This window comes from Patagioenas fasciata, chromosome 2, assembly GCF_037038585.1.
Source record: "Patagioenas fasciata isolate bPatFas1 chromosome 2, bPatFas1.hap1, whole genome shotgun sequence".
NCBI lineage: Eukaryota > Metazoa > Chordata > Aves > Columbiformes > Columbidae > Patagioenas > Patagioenas fasciata.
The window spans coordinates 137,169,425-137,194,133 of record NC_092521.1 but is presented as its reverse complement, the minus strand read 5'-3'; the positions used below and the strand labels follow the sequence as shown (position 1 = coordinate 137,194,133).

Sequence of the window (24,709 nt, the reverse complement as noted above, 5' to 3'; positions counted from 1 at the left end):
AATAGGAACTAGAAAATACTATTTCTAATGCATTTTTGGAGTTGGTCATCTTTTTCCCTAACGTACAATCTTGCCAATAGTTCCTTGAAAGATTTGCACTGTATCTTGCCTTCCAAGGGTTTCTTTTGGAGCCCTGGCTTTCACACCCCTGAAATAGCAAAGCTATTTGGAGATACTTGTTCAGCAAACCTCCACCCACTGTGTAATTTGCCTGAGCACACTGTCCAGTGACACTTCAGCATATACCTGCTGGCATGCTGGAATGGTAGCTGTTTACCTTTGATATTCTCACTTTGGGGAAGAGCTTTTTCCTGTCTCCTCTTTCTCTGTGTCATCCACTTGGGATTAGAGTATGGTATCCCTACTGTTGGGAATTATTCAGCAGGTGTAAACTCAACATTGCCCCCAGTGTGCCTGCAGCATTCACAGGTGAAGAAGTGGTGAAAGGAAAGTGAAACCCATGTGTTCTGGATGTATTTGGTACCATTTGTAGGTACCTAGGAGACTTTGACTTTCTCATGTATATGTAGCTTCTATTATTATTAAAAAGACAGGTGAGAGTAATCTGGTGTGTCATGTCTGCTCTGGTTTTTCTTAGCGTTTCAGGATATGATGCAAGAATTACATGTGTATACAAGTTCATACCCAACAGGTTTATATCACTCATGCTTTCATTTTAATTAATTTTAAGACCTCAGTGAAGTGACCAGCAGATAGTGATAAACTGGCACCTACTGATTTGGGGACATTGCACCTACTTAGTTCTCTAGCCACTAAGTGGTGCTGCCACCAAACCAAACCTTCTTCAGCCATCAGTGTGATCTGGCTGGGAGTGGTACTGACCTATACATAGAAGATACACAGCCAAAATAATGCTATTTTACATTCTTCCCTGTTGTTTCTTGTACACACATTCCACAGGGCAAGCACATTATGGTCAAATAGGCTAACCCAATACCAGGTATCAACAGCATAATTAAAACTGATATATTATCATTATTTAATAGTTTCACCAGTATGTCATAGGTTTTGGAACTGAGAAGAAAGTTACATAGAAATTCTACATTTTTATCTGTTTACCTTTATCTTTGTCCTGTTTTTATCTTGCCTGTAGCAGCAGTATCTAGAGTTTAGGATCTTTGGATTCCTATCAAAAGGGCATTTTCTGGAAAGTGAAAATGCACCTATATGCTGATGGGTGTAGGGAATGCATGTGTTAAGAGTTCTCCTAGCTGAAATATAAATAAAGTAACTAAGAAACCCAAATATAGTTCAGCTTGAATTTCTTGATAGTAGATCATCCCAGGTTTGAGTTTGAAAGTGTTTCACATTCTGATGTGATTTATTAGGCACATTTGCCTTTATTACTGTGACAGAAGTGGTTGGCCTGATACTTGCATGAACTCTGCCAGGCTTCTAAGTGCAACTCTTGCTTGTGTTATTCAGTAGAGAAGAAACAGCGAACACTATAACATTTTAAAACTTCTGGGCTATAACAACTTATATGGCATTTATGTTTGTGTTTATTATGACTGTTTGACTCAAAAGCGTATTTGCAGAGAAGGAATCTGATTTTAGTAGATCAGTATAATAAAACCTTTGATTTTTTTATAAAAGCCAGCTAGCTGTAAGTTCAGTGTTGGTATTTCAAGGCCTCTCACTGATATTTTAGAAGTTTGTGGTTGTTTGAGCTTCCTTTCCAGGCCCTGGGGAAATAAGAGAATGGTAAATCAAAGCCCAGATCACTGTTTGCATTTATTTGACTTCTCATTATGACATGTATGCAAACACTTAAAAGAAATAGGGAAAAGGTATAATGATGATAAGATCCCTTTTATAGAAGAAAGAGGAATACATCTAGTACAATTTATTACACATCTCCTTAATACCATAAACTCAATGGAGTGCCTCATCAGGTTTGACAGTTCATTTATACTTCTGATTTGGTGACACTACTATTTAAAATTATTACAGACTCTTGAAGGATAATCCAAGAAAATAACTGGAAAGTATTTTCTCTGATCTGAAATGTGTTTTAATTTCTTGTGCTTTTCCATTCCAAGCGAGGAAGTTTTAAAGTACAAATTGCAGTCAAGTACTTAACTGCCATGAAAAGCCATGGTGTTGCTTTTGAAAAAAACTTACATTTGTATTTGCTGTCTCCTTTCTGCTTCCTTTGCCTGTGACAATCAAAATCCAGACTATGGCTGAGAAATATAATTAATAAAAAATATTTAATAACACTCAGTGAAATCTAAGTGACACTTTTTTCAGCTTGGATGCATCCTTTAATGTAATTGTGAGAGTGGAGAAAATTTTGATTTTAAATATTGGAAAAAAGTTTTATAAGTGTCATCCTAAATCTGGATGCCTTTGTCTCCATATTAAAATGAGATGCTCTCAAGGCCATCTTCTTTCACCCCTGTACTTGTGAGAGAGATTCTGCATCAAGCTTCTCAGGTGGTATAAAGAGCCTTTGCCTATATTGAGGTTAACAGAGGAATGACAGATTATACCATCTGAAAATTGAGGTGTACAAGATTTTACCCAACAGACCTGGGATGATAAAAGCATCCCATGGGACGTAACCTAACCTTTAGCAGTTTATTGATCATCTGACTTGTACTTCTGATGCCACTAGTTATTCTTAAAGTTTCATCTTCTCACTCCTGCAGTCTCCTGTGCTCATCTTGTCGTGGCACAGCTGCCCCAAAAAGCTGTGAACCACCTCTCCTCTTGGGAGCGGGCTCCACATTATGACGCTTTTCTACAAGTTTGAACACTGAACAATTGCTGTAGTAGTTTGCATGCCAAACTCCATCCGCTTTAGTCATGGCTATTCAAAAACATGTTGCTTGTCACATTTCCCAGCATCCTCACAACAGACCCATTGCTCCGCTCTTAGCTCCTTATTTACCCTGGCAAGTGAGGCCAAGCAGTGCTGCCTGGCCAGGGCGCCAGGCCTGCTCTGAGGTTACAGACTGAGCAGTGCTCCTGTCATGCTGCTGCTTAGCTCAAAGACACAAAATTTTAGCTCCTTCCCCGGTGCTCCATCTCTGGCTGGCTGCTTGTGTCTTACTGCCTGGCTGGTCCTTTTCTGCCCCATCTCCTGCCGGTTATTTTGTGTCTCACCCGCCTGCCAAAGTTTTCCTCCTGATTACTGCAACTTGCAGCCTCCTGTGGTGGTCCATTCTTTCAATCTTTTCAGTGATTTTTTTTCAATCTATGTTCAAAGATACTACTGTGGCTTTTCAGGTATTGGTGCTTTTCAAGTCCTGAATGAGGTGGCACATAAATCTGGAGAATGCTAGGTTTAAACTGGAGAGTAAATTTAAGTTGGGTTCAGAGGGATATCTTCTGCTCTTTCCACTATTTAGAGCTTTTCTGTAAATTCTTTAGTATTCTGATTATGTCATGATTGACTGGTGGCTAATCCTGCAAAAATAAGTGGTTTTCACTTTCTTTGAATGAAGAGACCAAATGGAAGCAGTTTGTTTTAGACTAAAATGTGCTAAACTCTTTCTGATTTGTTTTCATTTTATGAAAAGCATATGAAAAATATGAAAAGTACTGTATAAGTTAATAATAACTTCAGGTGAGCTGTGTTTTTTGCAGAGCAGAGTTCGAAAGAGTACCACTAGTATAAACAACTCTCCTATTCTCTCTTTTCTTGGTAACACTTCACCAAGTTGATGTCTGGAGTAACGTGTGGCCGTTTCTTGGCAGAATAATTCTTCTAGATTTTACTTGCTTTTGTCTGTTTTCAGGAATAGGCTTTTATTGCCTAATACTGAAATTGCTAGTTGGAGGAGCTTGTCATCTGTGTTTTGTCACATGTAATTTTAGTTTAGCATTCCAACTTTTGTAGTTCTCCTTGCTCACTTCATAAACCTTAACTGCTTCTGCAGTAAAAGGCTTCCCTGGATGACCAAGCAGGAGAAAGAGCCTCACCAGCTTCATGCTCTGTTCTTCTCTCCAGCTTGCCTTCCTGTCCCACCCCAACAGCATAACTGAGAAATTCCTTTGGGGAAGGGCCAGCTTGAGTCCCTGCAATCCTGGTAAATTCACACTGTTCCTCTAATGTAAAAAAGGATAAATGTACTAGAGATGTTCAGGTAAGCAAGTCTACCAGAATTCTTCTTCAGTGCATCTCAAATAAAGAATGTCGAGTGATGGCAGCAACCCTTGTTTAAGTTCCTGCTTTAAAAGATGCCATAAATGTCTGTCAAGAAAAGTAACTGCCAACAAAAAAGAAGATTGCCCCTCTTGGGGCAATGATGGTAAGAAAGTGGGTTGTTTTATTTTCTGGTATTTTCCTCTAACACTTGTGATTCGGAAGATTTGTGTATTGTAATATATCAGAAATTCAAACTAGGCACTGGGAACAAGGCTTGAAATGCCATCTCTGAGTGAAAGTTTTTCAGTGATTCCCCTTCTAAAGAATAATTTCAAGAAGCAAAGCCTCAGGGTTAAAACAAACTATTTTAGCTCATTTTGCATCCACTCCAAGCACCTAAATCTACTCAACAAGCATGCCATTTTACAAGTATCTTATTTTCTTCCCACCAAAAATGAAAAGCACTGTGGGAAGTGCCGGCTATGGAATATAATTGCTATGGATGTTCTTCTGAGACTATTTTTGTTGTTATGTTTCGTGATAAAGGCAATTGAGCTTTTATAGGAAAAATAAATACATATGCCTTTTGCAGTGTGTTGTAGCTGAAAATTAAATATTTTTCTACTCAAATTTTGGCATATTTCCTGGAATCACTGAGCTTTCAGTGATGTTTTTAGTTACTATTCCGTAGCCTACCATTGTATTCACTGCAGCTAACATGAGCTTGGAGAGTTTGTCTTTAGTTAACCTTAGAGAAGAATCCCAGGCTTGCTCCGTAGCCAGCAGGGCTGTTGGGAAGAATCTGCTCCCGACTGTGGTGAAGAGAGTGCAGGCAGAGTCGTGCTATAGCATCTCTCCACTGGTGATACTGGAAATCATGCAAAACAAGGCTCCTTAAAGTGAAGTTAGCCTTTATCAAGCTCTGATTATATTTTCTTTCACCATCCACCCTTTTCCTTCTTTGGCGAATATCTTGAATCCTGTTGTTAAAGTTTCTGATCCCACTGCTTCTTGTGATGTTTGGAAGTCGCGAGCACTGATTAGGACATTGCTTTTCTACCTGGAAAATATATATATTCTTCTGTAGGGTGTGGGGGAACATAAAAAGCCCAGATGAAAATAAATATCCTGCATCACTTTTGCAATTTTGACACTTAAAATTGTGTTGGGATGGTGGTGAGAAAGATGCTTCAGCTAAAAGTAAAATCTTTTAAAGACACCGATTCTGATTCTCAGCTCCACGACGTATTTTTCACACTAATGTGGCTCCACAGGGCTGCTTTGTCTCTTTGTTGTCAGCTGGTAGCAAGTAAGGAGAGTGTAAATGCCTTGTGGCATTAGGACCACCTAACAGACAGTAGCAAACCATTCAGTTTAATTGCTGATTTTATACTTACTTGATTAGAATAACTTAGTTGATGAGGTTGACTGTTATCCAGCTAACTATTATCTAGTAGAGTTTTAAGACAGTAATTGCCCTCAAAAGTTAGTATTCACTATGTCAGCAGCTATTAGTAATGTTGGCGGTAACCTTACTGTTAGCAATATTTATGCCAGGAAATAACTGTGTGTTTTTATTTGTCAGTAAACATTAGTATTTTAATGACATGAAAGATTCTGTATTTAATGAGTTCATGTCTCTAGAACTACCTTAATGTTTATTAACCTATAAAAAGGAGGCAAAATTGAACTTAAATAGATATTCTGGTGCTAGATTTATTACTTGAGTGTGTGAAAATTCTTGAAAATGTGTCTCTTACCAAACTGAGCCTGATTTCAGTTGTACATTTTACTAATAGTGAAAGGAAATTTCCATTGTTAGAAAAATCTGGAGGCCTCCCCTCATGAGAAGTGCTCTGAAAATGCAGAAGTGGGATGCTCATCAGAGACGGGAAGTACCACCAGCCTGCATCACCCTGCAGACCTGCAGCAGTTGATTGGTAGCCAGTATCTGCAAAATAAACTGCAGGGTTCAGTTTGCAAGCACTATTGTGAAGCAAACCCTGCAGGGTTCAGTTTGCAAACACCATTGCGAACCACAGCCTGCAGGGTTTGCCCAGCTCCGGTTACTCTTATTGCTCCGAGTAAGGCTTATTATCCTGTCACAGAAGATGTAAGAAAATCCATCTCTCCACTTTAAACATGATAAGCCTTTGTCACCTACAATGCAATTAATGTTAAAAATAGAAGAGTGCCAATGATAAGATTATGACTTGCAGGCAATGAGCCGTTGTCCAAGTACCGGAGACTTATCTGGAGGGGCCAGTCAGCCAACGGGGTCTGCTGTCAGTTTGCTGATTGCCATTTCTCTCCCGAGTTTGATGAAATATTCATGTCTTTGCTCTGCTCACTGCAAGCACTATTGATTTCTTGTATAAACGCGGCTATATTTAGTCTAGACAAATGGAATGTGGATTGCTGCTGAATAAATGGGATGAAAGGCTGGGGGTTTGCCTGTCCGTTTCTCTTGGTCTGCGGCAATTATTTATAATCAAGAGTAGTTTTTGTAACTTAAAGGTGATTTTTTATAATTTAGCGATCAGTCTCAGAACAAAAGTAAGCACTTAGGCACGGTGATTCTGTTGGGATAGGAGGTTAAGAAGGCAAATTATGCTCTGAGGTTTACAGTAACAGTTACTAGGATTAAAAAAAAAAAAAAAAAGGCCCAGAAAATTGTGTGTTTCCAGAATATTGAGAAGAAAAGGTTAAGGGTAGTTAAAGAGATTTGGTGCCTTATGTCTTCTTTTTGAAAAACCTGTTATTGTGCAGTTAGAATTCCCTTCTGTGCATTTGCTGGAGTTTCAACTTCTGCTGCTTCAACTTTGCTGCTCCTGCTTGCTGAAATATTTCTCTGTTTCGTTTTTGTTTTCTCCTTGAAACAAACACACCTGTAGCAGAGCAAAAGGAAGAAGTACACTTAAAATATTGTTTTCTAGTAATTTCTGACAGCATGTTTGTTTTCAGCTAGTAATCTTATTTTCCTATGGAAATAGTGAAGCAGTAGGAACATGAGTTGAATGTGTTTGTGTTCCACTGTCCTCTTGTGGATGGAATCGGAACTGCTGAGCTTGAGCCGAGACCCTCTGCTACTATTTATTTTCCTCTTGCAGAAATGTCAATTGCTAGTTGTTTTTTTTTTTTATTTTCAAAGAGATAAAGTTACACTCCGTCTCTTCACTTAATATGAAAACCATAAGCTTTACAAGTGTTGTAGTGAAAATCAGCAAATCTTGCTCTCTCTTTCTCTGCTTTTTAGTCTCTTCAATTTAAATCAAGATGTGGAAAAGCATAGGATTCTTCATTAACTACTTTAGTGTTTATTTGACAATATATACCACTACTGCAACAAATGAGAATAAACCAAGATGTTTCATTTTCTTGTAAGATACATATAGTAAATTATGTATGTCTAATCAACTCCAAGCACAATGGTCACTTTTCAAAAAGCTGTATTAAAACTTTTCATTTTTGTGTCAAATTATGTTCCTATAATTTAATACTCCTATGTGTGTTTGCCAGCTGTATTTACACGCAGTAGCTTTGTAGCGTTGGATAGATGTTCATCCCCACCGAATCTACACACTGGCTTTGGAAAATCTCTTGCAATGCAGTGGGAGCTGGAAGTTGTTTTCTTGTTAAGCATTAATAGTGCCTAGGAGGTTCTTGCTAAATATTGCTCTGTTAGGCTCAGACATGGCTTTAGCACTGGTTATTTGTTAGGCTGTTTAGCAGAATATTAATCTGTGAGTATTTGTGCAGAGAATGGAAAGAAAGGGATAAAATATTCTGTAAAATCTCCAGCTAGTAGTAGGAATGTCTGAAGTTTGCATACAGCGTAGATTGCATAAGTATTTTGTTAGGTCTGTCCATTGAAGCAGTCTTTGAGATTAATAGGTCTTTTCCCCAGCAGAAATGATCCCTATTCTCCTTCTCCAGTTATATTTAATACATATACATTTTGTTGTTTTCCTCCCACAGTGGATGTCAAGTCAGAGGTTCCCGTGGGATTAGAGCCTATCTCACCATTAGACTTGCGAACTGATCTCAGGATGATGGTTCCCATGGTGGACCCAATTATGCGTGAAAAGCAGCTACAGCAGGAACTGCTTCTAATCCAGCAGCAGCAGCAAATTCAGAAACAACTGCTGATTGCCGAGTTTCAGAAGCAGCATGAAAACCTGACCCGCCAGCATCAGGCCCAGCTCCAGGAGCACATAAAGGTAGCAACATTTTTCATTTATCCCTCACTTTATCTGCAAACTGAATATGCCTAGGCAGACATGAAAAGGGAACATGCCTGAAAGGTTTGCTGTGGCAGAGATAGCTTTTGAGTGCTTATTTCTCTGTATTTGAGTGATAAAAGCCTTTTAAAGAAAAACTAGCACCTACCAGGAAGTTGCTCACAGCAGACCAAGGCAGTACTATGAGAATCATGAGCCGCTACATCCACAGAAAATCAAACTACCTATTTTACAAAGCTGTATTTTCAGCCAGACTTCAATATGGCTGCCCTTTCTGCATGTGCAGTTTTGAGTATATTAAAAGGCTGCTTTTTTGGGCTGCTGTTTGAGTTTGTGCCCACAAATCAAATTGATAGGCAAGTGTATAATATTTGCGTTTGTAAAATGGGGTGGGCTGCCTCATGTAGTGTAAAAATAGAATGATTTATGGGATTACAACCACTATGGTAGGATTGCTGTAATGGATTTTGACTGGAAATTTATCATCTGGCCTTTCTTTTCATTTTCTCCTTCTGATCTAATTGCCATTGTGCTAAGCTTCAGCTTGATGAAGCTGACACATGCAGCGGAGCACAGCAGCCAGAGCTGGGTGATGCACTGGCAAAGAACCCTGTGCAGTTTCCAGGCATTTTTTGCCGAAAGAGAAAGAAGTGAAACCAGAGCAGCAGGCTGCTACCTGGCATTAGAGCTCATTTTAGTGGCAACAGTGCACTGTCTCACTTAAAAGGCCGGGGAAAGTTGTTCAAGAGGTGAAAATAAGTGTAAGTGCAAAAGCAAGCACTGATATTCAGTTATTCAAGGGGCTTGTTTTAACTAGGACTGACCTAGAAAATAGTGCAAACTGCACTTTCTCATGTCTTTTTGTTACGTGCAAGTTACAACAGGAACTCCTAGCCATTAAACAACAGCAAGAACTCCTCGAAAAAGAGCAGAAACTGGAGCAGCAGAGACAAGAGCAGGAACTGGAGAGGCATCGCCGGGAACAGCTTCCTCCCCTCCGAGGCAAAGAAAGAGGCCGAGAAAGTAAGAGTCGATGTACCACGAATCCTAATAAGAAATTGATCTATTCCCCTTTGCTTTCTCCCAGCTGAATGAGCAACAGGAAATCTGAAGGAAGCCTGTTGCTGTGTGAAATACGCAACTAGAGAAGTCGAGGCTGTACTTGCAGAGAGGCAGAGCCACCTGTCGCACCCACAGAAACCCACTGCTGGTTTGTGTGCAGAGCCGAAGGACTGTAGGAAAGCATATTTTGACAGACCTGTGTATATGCCTCTCAAGAATCTAGCTCTTTTTATGAAAAACAGGAGGGAATCTGAAAGCCTAAATCTTCACTTGAGAACTTCTCTCTAAAGAGTTTATTGCCCAATATAGAAAGTGCTACAAAATGGGGAACAATCAAATTACTTGCTGATTAACTAATTTGAGTATTGTTTCAAGACTGAAAATATAACAAAATACTCAAAATATCTTTGGTTGAGACTTCTGCATACTTTTGCTAGTACCTTCTCGAACTGCCTAATGTTTCTTCTTGATGCCATTTCATGAAGCTCAACCAAGAGCTATATCTAGCTTGTATATAGCATTAAGGCAAATGACATATATAAAGGATACTGTTGGAATTTGGTGCTCACTAGAGGGAGACAGATACAAATAATTCTTTTTAGAGAGTTTAATTTGAAAATCAGGTAGTTAGAAGCACATTATGAAAGTATCCAAAATGAAGCTGCCACGAGCAGATATTGTTACTTGTCCAGCTAAATGAGCACAAAAAATAACTGACAAAGACTGAAGCAAAGAGCTGTTCATTATGCTTATTGGGATCACAGGCTCCTGCCGTTTTTTCTTGGGTGGAAAAATGCCTCAGTTCAACGGTTGTAGGTCTACCATATCGTAGACTTTAAAAATTAAGGTGTCCATGGTCCTTCCAGTACTTCAGGGAATGATGAATCCATGAAAGATGGGAAGGTGGCAGAAGCTGCAGGAACAAAAGGTTCCTACAAGTGGTGTGAAAAATCAGCCTCCATATGAACACAGTTGGCCTTAATTAACGCTCCCACCAAAGGAAGAGCAGTGATGTGAACTCAGTGGTTCCCTTCTCTGTTCAGGATCACAGAATTATAGAATGTCCTGAATCAGAAGGGAGCCATAAGGATCATCGAGTCCAGTTACTTTCCCTGCATAGGACAACCCCAAAATTCACACCATGTGTCTCATGGCATTGTCCAGGATGTAGCAGCCAGCCAAGCAGCACTTGTGACCCCCTGTGTCCAGCCCTACCGTTTGCTGATGATGATCTACTTAATGAGTAGAGCAGGGAAGGAAGGTGCAGGGAGCGGAGTTAAGACCTGAAGCTGAGGGGCAGTAGTTTATGGGAATTGGGTTATAGGGGGACATAGCACCTAGCTGTGACATGTCAGGGTTGGGTAACCAAATGCTCAGAGTATCAGTATGCCTTAGTGCTGCTGCTTTCAAAGAAATGTTTTTTCTTCCCTTTTTTTTAATTACTGCTCATGGAAAAAAGAAAGATTTTATTTTTTTTTATGAAGAATATTATGAATGTGAGTTAAACATGTCCTGTGCTTGAAGTAGGAACTGGCAGATTAACTTGACATTGACATGCCCTATCTCTTGTGGTATATTGAGCTAGCCACCAAGAGAGGTCAAAATCCATGGTGTCTTTCTGTAGTTTTTGTCTCTTAAAGGTAGAGTTATCAACTAATACTCATGTTTCAGACTGTGGTCTGTCTCCCAGACATCAAAAGTGCAGGCTCTTAAAGTTACTTGAATAAAAAGGCTCACTGTTGGCTCTTTCTGCCATGTTCTGCTCATAACCAAACCAGTGTTCAGAGAGTAGTTTTGCTGTGCTGTTACTATTACTTAGTTACTGAAAGAAAAAACATTATTCACCACAAACTCAAAGTGACCTTTTGTCATTATCTTTTTAGTTCTATCCTTGGTTCTGTTCTCAGGAATTATTACGAAATAATTTAAATTCTTTAGATACATCTGGCCCTGGATAAATGGTCTCATCTACCCTTGAAATATTCCTTATGACTTCACTGGATTTCTGGGTTGTGGTCAACTTCAGTTTTCTACAAACAAACATTTAATCTGAATGTTATCTCATTTTGACTGATTTCCACCACTATTTTTTATAGTTCACAACACTGTCAGCAACAAGACACAGGGTCTTTTTGTGTGTGTTTTGGTCTCTGTTTTCTTTAAAAAAGTGATTTTTTAGGTAAAGATAAGGTATGTTTAATTCTATGTGTCTTAGGGGCGGTGGCCAGTACAGAAGTAAAGCAGAAACTTCAAGAGTTCCTGTTGAGTAAATCGGCAACAAAAGACTCTCCAGCAAACGGAAAGAATCATTCCATGAGCCGCCACCCCAAGCTCTGGTACACGTATGTTGAGTATTAAGCTGTTCCTTTGCCTCATCAAAGTATCTGCTAAAACTTGCCAAAAGGCTTCTCCATCAGGGATCTTGTGAGTCTGCCTCCAGAATAAGACAAGTTCAACCAAGAAGTTAGCAGAAAGCCAACAGTGTAATATTTCTGGTTGAACTTAAGAGTACTCAGTGTCCAAGTAATGAGACCCATACAGAACAAGATGCTGTCAGAAATCTGTATAAACTTTTTATTTCAACTGCTTCATCTTTTGTTGCTATCACTAATTTTACAACTATACCTGTAATTTTTCAAGTCTCTTCAATTTTTGCAGTTAGTACAACTTTGCGTTTCATTTATTTTGATTTTGAATCAATTGCAAAATTTGTTTCTTCTGGAAGAGTTGCTACTTTTTAGTGAAGTTACTTGAATGATGTAAGTAACTCACAAGGATTTTGAGAATAATAGCGGTCATTTAATTGTTCTTACTTTGATGAATTTTAGTATTCGAAACTGCATATATTGATGATATCTTGGCCTTGATAAGAATCTTCTTAGACCATTGAAACAAGTGTTTTTGTTGAGTCCTGTAATGGGCCTATTAACATTTTAAGATTTCAGTTTCTACAGGTTTTATTCTCTGTTTTTATTTTTTGTACTAATTAATTCCTCTTAATTCCTTATAACAACAGACACGTAAATCAGTATAACAAAATGAGTTCTGGCTGCATTTCTAAGAGATGTAAATGCTATGATGGAATTGACCTTCAGCAGGACAAACAAATTCATATGGTACACTACATTTCCATCTAGTTCCTTTTAAAGAGAATTTCTGAAGGCCTGCCCTTGGAGTTTCCATTATGAGCTGATCAGAGCATTGTGGTAACATGATGTAATATATAGTTACATTGTTTCTGGTGGAGATAGAACCATGGAATCACAGAATCATTTTGGTTGGAAAAGACCTTTGAGGTCCAGTCCAAATGTTAACCTAGCATTGTCAAGTCCACCTCCAAACCGTGTCCCTAAGAACCTCATTTATGCATCGTTTAAACACCTCCAGGGATATATTTTTTTTTCCAAGTATTGTGTAAAATTCTCTTGAGTATGTAGGATTTCTGGACTAGTAATCTGAGCTTAGTTGATAGTCTTCAGATGAGTAAGAACAAGGAGCTCTGTAGAGGAATGTCTTCTGCCACGCTAGGGAAAGTAGTACCTCTCATGGTAGTGCCCCTCTTTGACGGAGATGTATTATTGATTAACCACCCTACACTACAAGACAGGGAGAGACCCTGTAAAATGCCAAGTAAAATTATGTTTAGATAAACACAAAGTTTGAAAGGTTCCCTCCTTTCCCTCTCAATAGACAAATCAACCAAACAAAAATCCCTGTCTCTGGGCCAAGTGATGCAATTTACAGTTTCTGTATTCAGAAAGATCTGCCCACACTATTTCTTTCATCTGGCAGTTGTCAGAAAGCACTCTTCAGCTGGGAGCTTCTCTGCTGACATGAGTGCTATGTGCTACAGAGGGGTGTCCTCACAAAACCTACAAGCTGAACTTAAATGCAACGTTTTATCTGCCGTGTCCACTAAATAGTTTGCATTCTTTTTTCAACAGGTAATAATAACTGAATATTTCTGGTTAGTTTGATACATGCCTGCCTGCTCTGAAAGTCCCCCACATTTTGATAGAATAGACTGAATCAATGTACATGCATTTGTATGTAATAAACAAGACTTAAATGTCTTTTGCTGTGCCTCAGCTGCTTCATATTAAAATGCAACAATCTGAAATGGACAGTTTCCCAAACTGGTGACAGATTCTGTCTGTAGGTCAAGATGACTCTTATCCTATGTGACTTTTATAATGAGTGCAAAAAGTGTGTTCTTGGGAATCCCAAGGAGTTCTGTAATTTACTGTAAAAGTGACATTGGTTACATGAGCCTGTGGTTTGTGCACACTTTGAGGAACAAGAACATAAACACAGCTGAGACGTGTACAACATGTGTAGATAGTTACTGCTGGTCACCTCAGTGACTGCTAATTTGTGACCCTTCTGTGTCTGCTGCAGGGCTGCCCACCACACCTCACTGGATCAAAGCTCTCCACCCCTGAGCGGGGCCTCGCCACCCTACAAATACACTTTACCAGGAGCACAGGATGCCAAGGATGATTTTCCACTTCGTAAGACGGGTGAGTTAGTGTAGTCTATTCGAGCCCCTTACCCAGCAATGTCCCCACCCTTCATTTTAACCAGGCTGTCCATCAGCGAGGCGAATATCATAATCTACAACGCCTGTTCACGATGATACTGGGTGGGTAAGTTCAAAGATCCTGACTTCATCTTTATGACCACATGATATCAACAGTTGGTGTTTCCCAATGCTCACAGCTGCTGAAAGCTTCAGTCCTGATGAAATTAGTTTCTAAACAGACCATCATTTCATGGATCTTCGATGGCATTATTTTCTTTGTCTTGATATTACTTCTGGGTTTAATAGTTCTCTCTCTTTTGCATGGTAGATACAGTATCTGTCTTGAGATGGTACGCTACCTTTAGACAATGTTTTTCAGAATATTTAGAGGAGAATCCATGGAAAGAGAAGGAATTGGATTACTATTATATTTTGTGCCTTGGTCGACAAAGGTTGTATGCCTATGTGCATACACACACATACACATTTGTGTGAGCTTTTTAGACAGAGGAAGGTGTAATATTGTACAAGGAAATGTCCATTTGAACACTGCAGAATGTTTCAAAGGATTTAGCAACTGAATCTTTTGTCTTGAGAGCAGGTGAACTGTAGACTTGACATTTCTGTACCATAAAGAAAGCTAGAAGGATGGTGGTGGAGTCCATGTGGCCATTGCCTCAGGTCCTTGGTGCAGTGACCGGTATCCAGGAATGCAGGGAAATGCTAAAAGGAGGGAGAAAAAAAAAAGAAAAGAAAACATTAGATCGCTTATTGCATGAGTCTGCTGTTGAGTGATATAGTTACATTCAGAGAGAAAGTCTGACCCCCTACTGTGCTAACAGCCTTTGAATGTGATTTAGCCACTGGGAGATTGAAAACTAACTGCAAAACTGGTACTGTTTGAAAAGAAGTGGCATTTGGAACCAGTATATATTCAGAAAGAATATCCAGTCTGTGTCTAAGACTTTGGGGCAGACTCTCTAAACTCATATTATATCCCCAAATATTTTCAAAGGAATGAAAGCATGGAAAGCAAAATGCAAATTTATTCTAGCTGTATTACTCAATGTGATCTTTGTACAATATGGTGGCATTAAAACAAGATTCTGTAAAATCTTGTTGAGGCTATTCAGGCACAATAAGGCCCTTATGCAGTTCTTCACTGAATACCACTGTTCAACATATATGTTCTGTGACAATAGGCTATATATTTTCATGTTTTTAAACAAAAGGATATACTCTACATCTTCTAAATGCTGTGAATTCTTCTACATGTTTTTGAAGTGCAAGTTTTAATTTTTTTCCGTGTTTATATATCTTAAATGTTATGATTGATATTTATGATGTGTCAGACTGTTGATCTGTAAAACAAAACATTTTCAAACATTGTAACAGTAAAGTTCTCATGCAGCTGCTAATACTTTTATATCTCTGTGGGGGTTTCAAAATATTCCTTAATTCAATTCCCATTGTCTGCATAAGAGGACTATAATATAATTAAATCCAGATGTTTTCTATATGTTATTCCAAATATTTGGGCATGCAATGCATCAGTTCCAAAACTGAACAAAGGACATGATGACTCTCTGAAAAGATATCTACAGAATAAATAGACAAATACTGATATAATCATTAGCATAACCGTTTCTGTGACATCTACATAGTGATTCTGATAAGCAAATATAAATGAAGTGTACAACATGTTGTATGTTAGCAAGGGAGTATATTTGATAGCCCTCTGCATCCGTGAAAACAGCAACTGTTAAATATCCTGTTTACACATCCAGTCTCTCTGTATACTGGGGTTGTTTAATTCCAGCCTTCAGCAACATGCCTGCAGAGGTTCCAATGATTGTTCACCAGGTTTAGAGTAAAAGCAACAGGAACCAGATCGACACAAGTCAAATGACCCTAAACTGATCTCGGTGGTTATAGGGCCATCCTCTAAGCAGAGGGGACATTGTGGAGCCTGTGTCATCCTCATGGGACCTTACCAGACAAAGATGTCCCACGAACAGTCGTGTATATGGACAGGCTATGAGCCTGCAGAAATCTGACCTTTGCCATGAGGGGCGAACCTCTTTTCCTTTCCTTTAGGCTATGAACGCTTGTTGCCACTGGCTCCTAGTAAACCCTCTGTGGTGCTGAACCTGCATGAAGTCAGCAATTCATATGAAAGCGGACTCACATTCCTTTCAGCCTTAAGAAAGGGATACCTGTGGTAGGTTTTAATCGCAGCTTTGTTTTGCTTCTCAGTTTTATTGTACATATTCATAGTATGAAATACAGAGATATCTATCTCTTCTACAACTTTAATATAATGGTTTTGGAAGATAATTCTGATTGCATTGGTTACTCTGAGATCAGATTTAATGGGCAGCAAAGCTGAATGATTCTCTTCTGACATCCTAATGTGGTTTTCAGTGCTAAGGGAACACCAAGTGTCACATAGGCATTGTAATTCGTGAATCTTGCTCACTCAGTTTCTTGTTCAGTAATGTATTTAACCTTTGCTTAATTAGTCCTGAAGTGGCATCTCCTTATTAATATTTTAAAAATTAATTCAGAGAGATTATAGTAAAGAGGAAAATGTTCTGTGCAACCTTTACTCTTCCAGCATCTAGAAATGAAGGGATGCATAGATAACTAGGCGTCTTGCTCTTTCTGTGTTTACAGTTAGGTACCAGAATTAACATCCCAGTGCAGTGACTGTGGTTACTCAGTAACTCTCTTGGCCATCAGGATTTTTGCTTACTGTACAAGATGCAGCAGAACTTGTCAGCAGTAGGCTTCACACAGCTTAGCTGCATGGAGGATTGGGACTGTCGTAGGGGCTAGAGGCCAGGATATGCAGCTCTTTGCACAGCTGCATTCAGATGCTCTGTGTTGACAGACTTTGAAAAGAGCAGAGCAAGGGGAGCTATGGCTTTACTGGACAGATAAATATACCATACGGAGAAGTTACACATCTGTAGCCTAAACAGCATAAACTCGAATTTTAAAATGCCTACGACTTTCACCATGGATACCAGTCGTAACTTGTGTTTTCTGCAGAGCACCCAAAAGACTGAGTAGCACATGGCTCATTAACTTTCAATGAGACTAATGTATCTGTATTACCCAGAGAGGCTTGAAAATTCCTCTCTATTACTGAAAACTTTTGAAATTCATACTGACTGCTCTAAGAGCTCTGATGGGAGCTGTGCACTTCTCAAGACCTGATTATTTAATATGGGGAACTCTGATTGTTGATTTCCATAATTCTATGTCTAACTATCTGGGAAAATATTATCTGCTTAATGAGGTTACTCATCAAAAAATGTAGGAAACAACATGGGTTTGGTAGGGTCAAAGTTCGTTTTCAGGAAAGCTTTTTGGTCTTTTTTTGTTTGGTTTGGTTTTGGTGTTTTTTGTTTGTTTGTTGTGAGTTGGGTTTTTTTGGGTTTTTTTTTTTTTTTTTTTACCTTGTCAAAATAAATGCAGAAATTCTGGCAAATGGCCATAACAGTTTCATTTTCTTCAATTTGTAACAGCACATTTTCTATGTGCAAGTGTTGATGCAAACCAGCAAAAGCCAATAAATTCAAATAAATGTTAGCTCTCTAACCAAAGCTGCATGCTTTTTAAAAATGTTAGTATAGATGGAATTTCTGTATTTTGCTTCATGTTTTGGTTTTTTGTTGGAAGAAATTCCTGGGGACATCATCATATCAAGTATAAACTGTGTTTTCTTTCTTGAGTTTAGCATAATCATGGCAGAATGAGAACATCAATCAGTATTTCTATTTATTTTGGTTTTACACCAGTTGAATCTTTCCTTGCTGATGGAATTGTAAGCTTACAACTTGCGTTTTGCTTAGGAACCTGAAGATCAGTCAAGATTAGTACTGTTTGAGATGTTTGTAGCTCGCTTTACAGAATTGGAAGCATTCTCAATGGAAATATAGCATGGGTTATTTTAAATAGCAAATAGTGCAAGGTTCTTGGTTGGAGAGGGGAAATGATGTGATTTCATACAGGAAAAAAGAGGAGATGAAGGATTGTTTAATACTGTGATGAGAGAGAGGAAGAAGGTTGTGCTGCACAGTCATGAAGATCACTTTGAAAAAACGTATTACGTTAACCTGATTAGGCAGTAAAATAACAGCATAGCTCTTACATAATAAGAGTGAAAGATTCCTGAATGAGAACTCAGCTAATGCAATTTTTTTGAAAAAAGAAATTAATTAGAATCTTTCATTACCATTATTCTTCTGCACTTAGTGACTCAGTAATTTATCGGAGCACTTGAAACTGAGAAGTAAAACATTTCGTATGTGAAAGTATTTTCCTTTTCCCTTTTATGCCACCAAATTCCCTTTCTGTTTGCATTTTCTAGGAAAACATTCTCCTGTGAAGTAACGGTATATAAAAAAGCTGGATTTCTTTTGGTCTTTGGTAACAATAAAAAGGCTTAGAGGATCAAAACCCCTCAATTACCATGTCTGCCAAAATGAAGCAGCTCAGTAGAGAGTTTGTGAGCGAGCACAATAAATGGGAGAGACACTTCACTTATTGAAGAAGGGAAACAAGGCAAATGTCATATGATTCTCTTTATTTTATCCCATTTTTCAGAGATACTAAGAGTTCCTGCCTCTCAGGAGTCCTTGTTTTCCTGGGTTAATGAACATTCTTGACAAATTTCTACTAGATGATGTGCCCAAAGGAAATCAGCAGTACATATCACAGAATGAGGGGGGCCAGGGGAAAATCCTGATTCCCAGCCCTTCTTTTCCTTAACTTCTCTTCCCACCAGACTCTTTTAACCTTCCTAAATTCACTGTCAATAACTTAAGAGGGCGTAATTAGTAGTAAGAGGTTTCCGAAAGAGAAGAAACTTCTGCTTGCAATTGAGGAGTGGCTCTGAAGCAAACTGTTGTTAACAGCTTCTTCCAAATTCATGTGATGAAGAGGCCAAAGCAGAGCTGAGCCCCTGGGAGCCAGTGGCTCTAAGGAGGTGTAAAATTGCTGAAGCTACTGTGCTGGGCTGCCATCATCTCGGGTCAGTCTGGGCCCCGCAGCCTCCTCAGCTGGAGTGAAGACGGGTGCTCTATCACTCTAATTTAGTTCGAGTTAGAGGGGAATTTTTTTTAGATAGCGTAAAACTAAATTAAAATGAATGCTAGGGTAGGCTTAATGACACTGTCAGAGAGAAAAGCATTTGTGTAGGTGTGCTTTGGTATCATGAAAGCTGCCAAGGCCTGCACCAGGATTCAGCAGGAGTCATTCCTGTAAAGACCATCATAGTCTTCCCATCAGTACACAATCTAATATATTCTATTTAATGCTTACTTTGAATCTCTGGAAGTGAAGGTGTGGGTGATTCTTACTCAGTTTCAAGATAATCTGGATAGAAATTTTTCACAGTATTTCTATTTTAGCTAAAAACCTACTGCTTTCTACATCACTTCCTGTCTTACCAGTAATTACTCTGTTGTGCTAGATACTGAACCTTCTTGATGGCTAGACTAATCATACAATCTTGGTTAAATGCTGTCTTAGTTCTTCTACTGCCCAGTGTATAGCCAAAATTGAATTACAAGGTTCTACTTCATGTGGTTACATAAAGGTTTTCTTACACAAATTGTGTGTGCTTTCAGAAATATTTTATAAATTAGCATCAACAAATAGCTTGCATAACTTTTTGGTAAGCAAGTAATCAGATACTAGACACCTTTTTGACTTTTGAACCTAAAGGAAACAGCTTAAATAGTAGCAGGGAATAGTACCAAAATCTAAGACATATTAAGAGCATAACATCCATTGAAAATGAAGTGGAATGGTTTTAATGGGCATTTCAAGTCTATTCCCTCTGGATAAAAAAGTTACAAAATACTGCATATAAAATCTGAGACTCTTTGAAGTCAGTAGAAACTGTCTTGTTTGATTTCAGTTGGACTAGAATTTTTCTTGCACTGTATCTAGGGCAGGGACAGTTGAAAACCTTTGGAAAAGTAAACAAGAACATCTAAAAGATGGCAAAAAGAGAGAAACAGAGAAGTGAAAAGTGGAAATCACATGGTATCGGATCATCCAAAATAGAAGAAGTTGGTTAGTAAAGATTGCACTTCTCCAAACTCCTACAAAACATAGTTTCACTGAAAAATCTGTTCAAACCCACAGTTCTAATTAAGGGGTTTAGCTGCCAAATAACATGTTCTGGCTAAAGCCAAGTGAGTATTACAGAGCCATTCATGAACAATGGCATAAGCTTTGTACTTTGCTTTTGATTTTCTCATGGGAAAGTAATATAAATGAGAGTGATACCTCCCTGTTGGCTATAACTGTTAGAAATGCAAAGCATGCTGAAATTGTACATAATTCTCTTCCAAAGGAAAGGAAATAGCATTTCAATGGTTTTCCTCAGTGTCTCGTTGAGTTATGGTGGTGCACAATTATTCCTGTTAAATTACTCTACCAGATGGAAGGTTACGTTGTATATTTAGCTAATTAAGTTGTAGGGGACTGGAATTATATCCCAGCACATAAAGAACTTATGTAAAAGTAAACTTGTTTTAATTCAGCTTCTTAGGGAAGGTGCAGTGTCCACATCTAATTAAGACTTTAAACAGGTGGCATTTTTCTCCTCACTTCACCAAACACTCAGAGATTCTTTCACAAAGTCAGTCTTTCCTACAGAAGTTAGACAAACATGTTATGAAAGTCCAAACAACTTGTGGGCCAATTTTGTATTCCCTTGCATTCAGCAGAGCCGAAGTGTCTTCCTACTCTTGAACTGAATTTGGCCCAGAGTTCTCATCTGCTAGGAAAGCAAGATAAACTGTGTTTTGTTTGCTTTTGTTTTCTTGGCATCCTGTACTGTTGCCTTTGGACAACTCTGAAGAGTATGCTTGAGCAATCTAGACCTGCCCAGTTCTCATCTACTGATGACATCAATGTCACGTTAAACTGGGAAAGAAAGGGGTGTTGTTTCATCATGAATTTCTGAAGGTTGATAAAATATACTTTTTGCCTGCCATCAATGATTTATCACTGCTGGACGTTTTCCTAGATTAAAATACGTGGGATTTAATCACGCTGTTAACTAATTCCTTCTTGTGTGGGGCTTGAGGAACAACAGAATCATGAACATGATTATTCTATTAAAAATAAATCTAGGGATCAAATTGTGAGCCTGCAAACGCCTTAACTTTTGGGGCTAGGGAGTTATCTCTGGCTCTTCGTCGCTGAAGAACATATTTTTTCTCTTGCAAAATTAGTGATTCAATGGATGTTGGAGGAGGATTTATGCTGAACAATGGAATTTACTCTATGAGCAGAAAATGTAGAATTATATTCACATTACTTCTTCCTGGTTAGATTGCTGTATATGGTCAAGAGTGGGGGCAAGAATAGCCAGTGGAGACCTAACCAGAAGGACTGCCAGTCATGTGTATCAAAATTGGGTTATTACCATTCAAATGAGGGATGCCCTCTATTAAATAGCCCCTTTAATCTTCTTTCTCTGCTACACCACTTGAGAACACAGATGCAATTTAGCTCCCATAACTGCTATAAAAGTGAAAAAAAAATACAGCATATGAAGATGTACAGCCAAGATGAGAATTAATTTTAAAATTTTGATTTTATTTTATTCTATGTTTGAAGACAGTATAGTAATACTTGCTTTTTCGTCCTCTATTAATCCAGAAGAATATTAGTTTATATGGAAAAAGAATAAGATGGACCTGTCATAGCAATAAGATACCATAGTTTCAGCAAACTTGACATGTAATAAGGACTCAAGAAGCCCAGCAAAACCGTGCCCTCATTGAAACCTCTGTGTAGCTCAGTTGGTGCAAGTGCAAGGAATTCCTGTGCTAAGGAATAGAAATTAGTAAGAATTATAGCAAGAGACCTCTTCTTTTGCCTCACAGGTTACATGCAGAATACATATCAACAGGAAATATATATTTTTCGTGAAAAGCTGATCAGTATTATAAAGATCTCTAATTCTGGCTAAATGCAAGCAATACACTAATTCCTACATCTAACTCAATAAATCATTCCTAGAAAGAGGACACTTGTTTGCATAGATAATAAAACCAATTTTATGTTTCATACAGACTGCAATGAATAACAAGGAAAAGTTAGATATTTAAAACAGCTTCAGGGAATATTTCATTTCTGAACCTTTCTTAGGAAATCAATGAAAAATTGCTAATCTTGTTAAACTGGCTTCCTTAGCCTGAAGAGAGCTGAAGGGCTGCGAGATCCCCTCTAATCTAATTAACTCTTTTACCATGTGTTTCACTAAACCTGTTTTTTTATTTAGGGAATGGATATTTACCTTACTTTGAATAAATAAAGCATTCTACGTTTTACAAAAGTAAAATAAAGCAAAGGACTAAAGGGTTTCACATATGACCAGCACTCCCCTTAAAGCAAATGGCTGTACAGGAAACAGTTTCAGTATATGCTGAAAACACATTAGGTGATGCAAGCCAGAAAAACAAAGTGTCTCCATCCTGTACTGCTGTATCTGCTGCTCCTGCCTCGTTGGGACCACCCAGTGGTCAGGTCCTTGTAGTTCTTGGAAGAGCTTTAGAGGGGATGTCTAAATAGCTTTCAGTCTCATGAATCTAATTTAAAACTCTTTCAGAAATGACATTTTAAATTACCAGAACTTAGAAGTTATTGAACCTATTATACCAAATTGTACTACAGGCTGCTATCTCCCTGTCTATCAGATAGTGGGGAGGATGTCCCATGTGTTCATTGTCTAGTATTGTCTCATAGCAGGACGTGGTCTTCTACAGCAAATGTCAGTCAGTCAGGTATGAAAACAAAAAGTCACTGCTCATCTTGCCCATGCCTAATATATTCAGCTGTGTGGAGGTGGCTGGAACAGTCTGTGGCTGCCTTCAGGAAGCCAGAGCAGAAGTCAGAAATTGCGCAGAGCAAAGACTGTTTACACGTCTGCAAGAACCTTGTGCGGCAGAGAAAAAACTGTGAGACCATTGGGTCTCTCAGAAGGACAAACTCATCTGCAGCTCTCAACAAAGCAGCCGAGGAACCTGGAAACAGTTTTGATACCTGGCATATGTTCTCTGCCTTTCTACCTGGCTTTGGTTGCATTTGTAGTTCTGGTGAGAAAGCCCAGACTATCTCCTCGTTTGTCATTTCTGATGGTGCATAGTAGTATCTTGTGCCTCTCATTCTACCTACATCCCTGGGGATGAAACTGGGAAGTTTCTCCCTAGCCCATTACCCTCAGATTGGCTTCTTAGGAGCCTTAGATCTGCCTCTTTTGACTGTTGTCATTGGTGCAGCAGTGAGCTGGATTTGACTTTTTCTTTGATCTCCAGGTCCTGACAAGGCATAGACAGGCAAGCCGGTTTGTTATGTATGTCTATTACCATGATGTCTGGGAGCCCACAGAATGGACCAGGAACCTGTTGTGCTATGCAGTGAACCCAGCCAAATGAGGATTTCTTCACAGTGTGTTTTCTCCCATTCTACCCCTCCTGTTTCAAGTAAAATCACAACAAATATCTCAAAGTTATCATCTTATTGTCATCTTGAAAATTCTCAGTTGCCACAGTGCTAGAAAGAAATTTGACAAAGGATGAACCACTAGTATGCTGGCAATACCACCCTTGTGCTAACCAGTACCTTCTCATTATTTTCTCTGATACCTCTGATGGTCTATACTGATACATCATTCTGTTGTTCTGTAACTTTAAGCTATCTCAGGCATGGGCTATCATGGTTGTGTGTTGTAAAGCACATAATGCTTATCTGTGCATGGGTCTCTAGTAAAATAGTATAAAAGTTAACAGCCTATATGGTCTGAAAAAAAGAAAGATTCCTTGACTATGTATTCCTTCATTCATACTTGCTAGATATAAGACAGGAAAATCAATTAGTAACTCCTCCATGGAGCAGAGCATAGAATATATCAAATCAGTACAATACATGACCCTTTTCAGCTTCAAGTGAAAGAGAGAATACCAGTGAAGATTTATTTCAAGATAATGAAGTCTTTGTTTCCTAGTTGTTTCTGTTGACTTAAATACTTTAGAGAAGTCCAAGTTATTGTTTCAAAATGATCGTAGTGATAACAGCTGGTGCCTGGGCAATAGGGAACAATTTATCATTCTCAAGTAAGATGTGAATTTTGCCGCTGTTGCTTGTGCTGTTGTTGGAATCTTTGTAGCTAAATTTAGCATCATATACTTAGACTGCCACATAGCTTTTCTGAGCCAGCCTGCCAGTGAGGAAAAGGAAATGCTTTCACTTGAGAGCCTTTAGAAATCTGGACAAAAGCTCACTTTCTGTTCTTCAGGTTTCCTCTACATGGCTTTAGCCTCGAGTTGGGGACCTGCTCGCTGTGCACCCTTTCCCATCCCCCGTTTCCTGCCTGGCTTCATTAACTGCTGATTTGAAGTTGGCACATGCTTTTCTGATACAAAAGTAGTACTGTGTTCCAGGAACCATCAGAAAGCAGAACATTATTATCTTTTACATTCCCTTCATATATATGTTCTTTCCCCATGCGTAGAAAGGATTTTTACCCCTTCTTCTTAAATATCTCTGTGAGTTTAATAAAATGAAACAGTGAAGCAAAGCCCAGTCAAAAAAGCTTCAGCTCATTTGGGAGCAATCTTGCCCCAGGCTATATTCTTTAATGCTAGTATCTGCAAATTACTAACATTAAGCAAAGTGGAGTATAGGACATAATGACATTTTCCTATCTTTCGTGCTTGTGTTTAAGTATCATGTTAC

The 24,709-nt window shown here is 38.7% G+C and overlaps 1 protein-coding gene across 24 annotated transcripts in view; it reads left to right on the top strand.

Moving 5' to 3' along the window:
- HDAC9 (histone deacetylase 9) overlaps positions 1 to 24,709 on the top strand; it is a 466,647-nt gene that overhangs the window by 232,091 nt on the left and 209,847 nt on the right. For 16 of the 24 annotated variants that reach the window (XM_071805072.1, XM_071805059.1, XM_071805061.1 and 13 more), the window contains 4 exons: positions 8,096 to 8,337; positions 9,234 to 9,381; positions 11,636 to 11,762; positions 13,819 to 13,940. In XM_071805072.1, the coding sequence (XP_071661173.1) occupies positions 8,096 to 8,337; positions 9,234 to 9,381; positions 11,636 to 11,762; positions 13,819 to 13,940 (639 nt within the window). The remainder of the gene's footprint in view (positions 1 to 8,095; positions 8,338 to 9,233; positions 9,382 to 11,635; positions 11,763 to 13,818; positions 13,941 to 24,709) is intronic. The other 8 variants (XM_071805056.1, XM_071805064.1, XM_071805077.1 and 5 more) reach the window with 3 other exon arrangements.